General features: G+C 54.5%; 1 protein-coding gene across 1 annotated transcript; it reads left to right on the top strand.

The window, feature by feature from the left end:
* Positions 1-1,801: 1,801 nt before the first annotated feature.
* Positions 1,802-3,724, top strand: LOC119847862 (heat shock 70 kDa protein 1A-like). Its single transcript, XM_038383028.1, has one exon. The coding sequence runs from the start codon at positions 1,802-1,804 to the stop codon at positions 3,722-3,724; it is 1,923 nt and encodes a 640-aa protein (XP_038238956.1).
* The last annotated feature ends 4,053 nt before the right edge of the window (positions 3,725-7,777 follow it).

Raw genomic sequence — 7,777 nt, forward strand, 5'->3', positions numbered from 1 at the left:
TTTCAAACTGCGAAACACTGGGTTCTTTGCTTTCTGAGTTCAGAGCTTCTAGGGGGGCCACTTTCCCCAGCTTTTCTCTGCAGCCACAGGGGCGAGAAATAGCCCTTTTTTGGGGAAGGGGGGGTTAACCGAAAGCCAAGATTTTCACATAATCACAAGACTCCAGGAGCTGGGGATTCAAACATCAAATATTGAGAGTCTTGCAATAACATCGTGAGAGTTGGTAGCACTGAGGAAGGCCTCGGGGGGAAGGTTCCTCACCTGCCACTCTCAGGGGTAGCAAACTATCCATCCTGTCTTTTCTCTGTCTGCCCATCCCTTTGATCTCTGTCCATCTATCCTCTCTTACCAATCTGTCTCTCTCTCTTGCATCTCTACAGTGTCCATTCCCTAGAATCTAGGTGCTCGTACCCAACTGGGATTGGTCCAAAGAGCCGGCCAAAGTACGCACTAACTATGCCCAATTTGCTACAACCGTTTCCAGCATGTCAGTAGCCATGAATGGCTCTCCCTGCGGCCCAGAGAAGGAGTGTCACCTCATGGATAAAGCACTGACCTGGCATTTAGGAGACCTGGGTTCTTGGCCTGGCTCTGCTGCTGGAGGACTGTGAGCATGTCATGGCTCTCTTGTGTGCCTCAGTTTCCCCATATATAAAATGAGGATATGGTACTGCCTTTCTTTGTAAAGCACATTGAGAGCTAGGGCTGGAAAGCATTATGTGAGAGCTGGTTGGGTTCATATCCTGACCATCAGGTGCTTGTCTATAATAATATAAATAATGAAGCTTGGAAGGATCAGCTTTTTATCGGTAGATGTTGATTTCACTGCACACACACAAACCACCAACAAAAAAATATTTCCTTCAATAATAATTGAAATATACAGATAGATAAAGTAAGAAAACCTCTGCTTGAGAATTTATTAGCGTCAAAATCCAGTGATTCAGCCTTTTGAATTAGGCTGGTTACAAATGGCCTCACGAATGAATAGTAAAAACAGGTACAATCTGTTGATTTCAGGATATTTACTTTGTATATTTTGACATGCGACATTGATCGTTTGTGTTAACGGGGTATAAAGCTTTTAACTTTTTCATTCTCAGTGTCTACTGTCATTAAATAATTGTCTGACACCCCCTCCACCCGCCCCATTCCCGTAATTTTCCACAACTGTGAACATTTAAATGGGTAAAAATGGGAAAAATATGCTCCCAACCTGAATTTCACACAATGGTGATGTTTAAATGACTGCAAATGAAAAAACAGAGATCAGAAAGAAACCAATATCAGCTGTCGAAATTATAAAAATATCAAAATTGAATTTTGCCATTCCTATATATGACCCAAGGTCCCCTCTTTCTGTTCATGTCCCCCTCGATGACCCAATGCGCCTTCTCTCACATTCACTCCCATGCCGTCTCCTGCCCCCCGGCACCGTCATGCCTTAGTAGGACGGTGGGAATACTCCATTTCCAGAGCTGCCAATAACACCCACAGGGTTGCAAGCCATAATGGAGAGGGGGATGCAGCAGCAGGCTGGTGGCTCAACCCTATTGTGACACGTGTCGAGGTAAGGGCAGTCAGGTCCCTAGAGGAGCTGAGGTGGGGGAAGCTCCTGCCACCCAGCTGGGGGCAGAGTAGATATGAATAGGTTGTCCAGGAGAACAAGGCCCATAGAAGTCAATTTACCAACCAACTGAGGTGGGGGCAAGGGGCAGGAAACAACCCATGGGAACAGTTCTGCGTCTCCAGAAAGCCCCAGGAGCAGATCTCTTTTTGCACTGCAGCCTCGCCCCTGACCATGCGTAGGGCCAAGGGACCAGCCGTGGGGATAGACCTAGGCACGACCTACTCCTGCGTGGGGGTGTTCCAGCATGGCAAGGTGGAGATCATTGCCAACGACCAAGGCAACCGGACCACGCCCAGCTACGTGGCTTTCACTGACACGGAGCGCCTTGTGGGGGACCCAGCCAAGAGCCAGGCAGCCCTCAACCCCCAGAACACTGTCTTTGATGCCAAGCGGCTGATCGGCCGGATGGTTGAGGACCCCATGGTTCAGCTGGACATGAGGCACTGGCCCTTTCAGGTGGTGAGCGATACCGGGAAGCTTAAGGTGCAGGTGTCCTTCAAGGGGAAGGAGAAGGCCTTCTACCCTGAGGAGATCTCTGCCATAGTGCTCACCAAGATGAAGCAGACAGCTGAGGCCTACCTAGGCTGCCCCATCACCCAGGCCGTCATCACAGTGCCAGCCTATTTCAACGACTCCCAGCGCCGAGCCACCATAGATGCTGGGACGATCGCTGGCCTCCACGTCCTGAAGATCCTCAACGAGCCCACGGCAGCAGCCATTGCCTACGGCCTGGAGGCCAGCCGCGAAGGGGAAGGGAAGCGCAACATCCTTATCTTCGACCTGGGCGGTGGCACCTTTGATGTGTCCATCCTCAGGGTGGACGACGGCATCTTCGAGGTGAAGGCCACGGCGGGGGACACCCACCTGGGCGGGGAGGATTTTGACAACCGGCTGGTGGATCACTTGGTGCGGGAGTTCAGGAGGAAGCACAAGGAGGACCTCAGCCAGGACAAGAAGGCCATGCAGAGGATAAGGGTGGCTTGCGAGAGGGCCAAGCGCACCCTCTCCTCTGGCACCGCTGCTGCCATCTCCATCGACTCCCTGTACAAGGGGGTGGATTTCCACACCACCGTCACCCGGGCCCGCTTGGAGGACCTGTGCTCCGACCTCTTCCAGGCCACCTTAAAGCCTTTAGGGAAGGCGCTGCGGGACGCCAACATGAACAAGGATCAGATCCATGACATCGTGCTGGTGGGAGGCTCAACCCGCATCCCCAAGGTCCAGACCCTGCTGCAGGAGTTCTTCAGTGGGCGGGAACTGAGCAAGAACATCAACCCAGACGAGGCCGTGGCCTACGGGGCGGCAGTGCAGGCAGCCATCTTGACAAGCAACAGGTCCCAGGGGCTGCAGAACGTGCTCCTCCTGGATGTGACCCCGCTGTCCCTGGGGATTGACACGGTAGGAGGGCTGATGGCCGCCGTGGTCAAACGCAATTCTCCGGTCCCGACCCAGGAAAGCATGGATTTCACCACGGCGGAAGACGACCAAGAGACGGTTGTGTTCGCGGTCTATGAAGGGGAGAGACCCATGAGCAGAAACAACCACCTGCTGGGCACCTTCATCCTAAGCGGCCTTCCCCTGGCGCGGCGTGGAGAGCCCGTCATCCAGGTCAGCTTCTCCATCGATGCCAACAACATCCTGACCGTGTCGGCGAGGGACACGGATACAGGCAACACCAGCCAGCTCACCATCACCGACACCAGGGGCCGGCTGGACAGAGAGGAGGTGGAGCGGATGGTGCGGGAGGCCGAGGAGCACAGGGCACAAGATGAGACGCAGCAGGAGAAGGTGACAGCCATGAACTCCTTGGAGTCGTGCGCGCTCCACCTGAAGAGGGCTGCGGAGGGAGGCCAGGCCCTTGATGGTCGGGCCAAGAAGAGGGTGTTGGAGTTGTGTGAGGAGGCCACCTCCTGGTTGGAGAGCAACCAGCTGGCAGAGAAGGAGGTGTACGAGGAGCGGCGGAGAGAGCTGGAGGAGGCGTGGGACTTGGTCTTCTCCGACCTCAGCCAGGCTCGGGGCGGGGAAGGGGAGGCCAGAGACGAAGAAGATGGGGAGGAGGCTGCTGTTGCCCAGCACGGCGAGAAAGCGGGTTGAATATGGACCGCCCTGCACCGTCCCTAAAGGACACGTTAAAAAAAACCCAAGGGACCCGAAGCGTTTTGCCTCCTTTGTGTGTCTATTTAGCAAAGCAAGAGATGGCTGCACAGAGCTTTCTGCCCCCAGCACCCACCCCCCCGCCCTGCGCCTAAATCAATGACTGGCACCCCGAACCATTTCGCCTTCCCCCTGTACAACCGATAGGTCAGTATCATCATCCCCATTTTACAGATAGGGAAAACTGAGGCACAGGGAGATGTGACTTGCCCAAGGCCACCCAGCAGTGAGTGGCAGAGATAGGAATAGAACCAAGGCATCCTGACTCCCAGTCCCCTGCTCTAATCACTAAACCCCACTCCCTCAAAGAGCTAGGAAGTTCGGACTCCCAGTCCCTAAACCATCAGACCATTTACCCCCTCCTTCCCCTTCGGTCCAGCTTCTTTGACACAGACTCTCTATGGCAATGCATACCATGCAGCACTTCTGGCTGTTAACAGGCCTGACAGGTGTCGGAGCTGAGAAAAGGAGACAGGAAATCAAACCTCCCGCTGCAAGGCCTGGGCTGTTTGCCTGAGGTGGGATGGTCAGTTGGGAAGAAAAGTCTCCTGGCTGGGATGTGGGCGGTCAAGCCTAGTGGTTAGAGCAGGATTCAGCGGTCAGGAACAACGTCTGGGGTCAGAGCCGGAGTCAGGAGCCCAGTGTCATAGCCAGGATTAGAGCTGGAACCAGGTTCCTTGTAGGGCTGGAGCAAGGCTGGGAACAGGGCTGGGAATGAGGCAGGCACAGGAGCGATAAGCGTTGAGCAGCTAATGACCTGCTAACAACAGCCCTGTTGGGTCCCTTCAACCAGTCAGGAGGGTTGGCCACTCAGGAGGTTTTGCTGTAGCCCACCTGGGCTCATTCGTCTGCCTGAAGACTGAACTAGCTAGTCTCAGGTTCAGCTGCAGGCTCTTGTCCCTGAATGGCTACTTCTAGGGTCCTCTCTCCAGACTGCTCAGCCCACACCCATGATCCTCTGTCCCCAAAGAGCCCCCAAAGAGCCACTCCCAGCTCCCTTTATCGCTAAATTGGGCTGAGGATTGTGTGTCTAATAAGCAAAATCCACTTAATCCCTTTCCCCAGGAGGGTCACCAGCTGCTAAGAGGCTGGGGGGTGGGGGTGGGGTGGAGAGGGGTTTGCCGATAACAGAGATGTATTTTATCCAGGAAAAAAATCTGACCGAAATGGACATTTCTGCACCCAAATCCCCAGACAAGAAGTTTGGATGAAATTTTCATCCTGCTCTTTCCTTTTCTTTCAGTCTGATGATTGTTTAATATCTGTGTCACGGTAGGCCCTCAATGCCCCAGTCCCAGGACCATGAGCCCGTTGCGCCAGGAGCTGTATAAACACGGAAGAAAGCGCTGATCCCTGCCCCAGAAGAGCAAACAGTCGAAGGCTGGGTCTCCACTCCTGCCTCTCCTGGCCCAGTTCTGCCGGGCAGGCCTGAGATCCTTGACTGACTTTGTTATGCTGGCAGAAGCTGCTGGTGTAGATGCAGTTAGAAAAGCAACGCCGCACTTTGCCAGCATGGCTGAGTTCCTTCGGGTGTGGTGGATCTGCCTTGCTGGGGATGGCCGGCATCCGCACTCGGAGCGCGTTGCTGGTCTCACGTCCCGGTCAAGCACTGTTAGGGCAGATGTGGCCTGAGGTGAAGAGGACGGGGAATGGGTGACGGGGGATGGATCACTTGATCTGTTCATTCCCTCGGGGGCAGCTGGCACTGGCCACTGTCGGCAGACAGGACACTGGGCTAGATGGACTCTTGGTCTGACCCAGTAGGGCCGTTCTTATGTTCTTATGACAGGTGGTAGGTGGAGACAGACAGCTGGGGCAGTGCCAAGAAATGAGAGACATAAATGGCCTGGAGATTTTTCTAGGAGTGAGATGTTCCTTCTCTCTGTCCCCAGCTCTGCCCCCACCTCCTGACTGCACCCCCCCACTTCCCAGGGCTGCCCAGAGAGGGGGAGAAAGTGGGGCAATTTTCTCCAGGCCCTGGGCCTCGCAGGGGCCCCCATGAGAGTTTTCGGCGGCACTTCAGTGGCAGGGGTCCTTCCGCTCCATGTCTCTGGCAAAGTGCACTGAAGACCCGGAGCGGAAGGACCCCTGCTGCCGAAGACCCCAGGCCCCCTGAATCCTCTGGGTGGCCCTGCCCCCCCCATACCCACAGCTGTTCAGTGTGACCCTGCTTTCTCTCTGCTTCTCCAGCCCAGAGATCAGGGGAACCCCCCGCTGCATTGGGGCCCTTTTGCACATGACAGGCTCCCCACCCCTCCGCTCCCTTTTCTTGCTGCTGTCAGCTGCCACCCGCAGCAAGATAAAGTCCCCACAATAGGGACCTGCACTCAGCGGATGCCTGTTCCCATGGGGACAAAAGAGGAGACAGCTGCCTTTCAACAGGTATTGAGTGTCTGGGGGGGTGTTGGAGGGCAGCCTAGCGGGGATGTCAGGGAGTGTTGGGCAGGGCAAAGTGGTGAATCCCAACATCACCCCAAGGTCGCCCGTTCGTCCAGAAGGGTCAATGTACAGACAGCCTGGGCTCGTGCGTCTCGTTTGCTTTTGCTGAGATCTGTGGGACAGGAAGGGGTGCGATGCACCCAGTGCTGGGCACCACGGGGCCATATTACAAACAGCGAACCGGTCTCCCAGCCCTATCCCTGCACTCTCAGGCCTGTGGGCCATTTCTGAGGGAGCCCAGTCACGTTGCTGCCTCTGTCAAAATCCCCCAGGGTGGGGTCTGAGGTTCTCCTGTCCTAAGCCGTCACGCAGTGCCGTTTAAATGGCTGCTGTGTTCCGCCCCAGAGGTGGCTGCCTTTCCACTGGGAGTTGTGATCCTTCCCTTTCTCCGGGCGAAATTCACCCTTGTGCACAAGGTGAGGCCCCTTCGGCCCGTTGGGGGGCGTTTCGCTCAAGCTGCTAGTGGAAAAGAGGGAGGCAGGATCGGGCTCCTCCTCTCTGCCGAGGCAGCCGCCACTTTCCGCTAAGTGGCCAACGATTATTCATCCTGTCCCTCCCCGCACGGCCATAACCTTTAATCACAATGAAGTCATTCGATTTCCATGCACTGTAATCCTGCGCCGATCCGACGGGAATTAATGGCCACTTACGGGAATGGAAGGGGTTTGGAAGTTAGCGTTGCAGGGTTCTCTCCCACCCCCCACCCTCCAGAAGATGGATGGCATTTGGATTGCTCATCAGGAGACAGCTGGACCCGTCATGGGGCTAAAAACTCCTCTTCTGGCTTCATATTCCTTCTGTCACCTTGAGGTCCCTGCGGCAGTGTCTTGGCTGATTTCAAAGCACTTTGTCTTGTATGAAGACTTGGCAGAATTAGATTTTTATTTAATCCTTCCAACAGATAACACAGATGTTTATTTTAAGACTTTTTCTCGATTTTGATCCATTTGCGTGGTCACAGTGGCACGGCATTTTTAAGCATCCCCCCCAACTTTTTATCGATTAAATTTTCACAGCTGCAGGAAATTCTGGGCGGTAATTATTTAACGACAGCCTCTCATACATTTTCAAGCAGCCGTTTTCTTACTTTGCTGATCTGTAAATTTCCAGGCGATATTTTTTCCTTGGGGGTGGGGGGTGTTTGCGGTGAAATTGACATTCACAGACATCTATCGATACATATCGAATCCTTCCAAGCCTTGGGAAGCAGCTCAGCCTGGCTTTTCAGTTTATCCCTGAGGAAACTGAGGCTGCAAGCTCCTGAGGGGGCAGACCCCTTTGTTTTCTTCTATCTTTGTACAGCACCCCAGCCCCTTGAGGTCTGGTCAGTCCATGCATGGGGTTCCTAGATGCTATACAGGACAATAAGTTATGAAGCGACTTGCCCTAGGGCACACAGGGAGCCAGCTGCAGAGCCAGGAATAGCCCCCAAGAAGTTTCAGTGTCTCCAGGCAATTTTTAAAATAGCCCCTAATGTTCAGTCCCAGGTTGAGGGCCCCCACCCCGTAATATCTGAGCACTGCCCACAGTCGCCTCACAGCACCCCTACGAGGC

The sequence above is a fragment of the Dermochelys coriacea genome, chromosome 24 (genome assembly GCF_009764565.3).
Source record: "Dermochelys coriacea isolate rDerCor1 chromosome 24, rDerCor1.pri.v4, whole genome shotgun sequence".
NCBI lineage: Eukaryota > Metazoa > Chordata > Testudines > Dermochelyidae > Dermochelys > Dermochelys coriacea.

Bases quoted from the DNA above. Each gene is read 5' to 3' on its own strand.
- LOC119847862 (XM_038383028.1), top strand. From the start codon at position 1,802: ATGCGTAGGGCCAAGGGACCAGCCGTGGGGATAGACCTAGGCACGACC.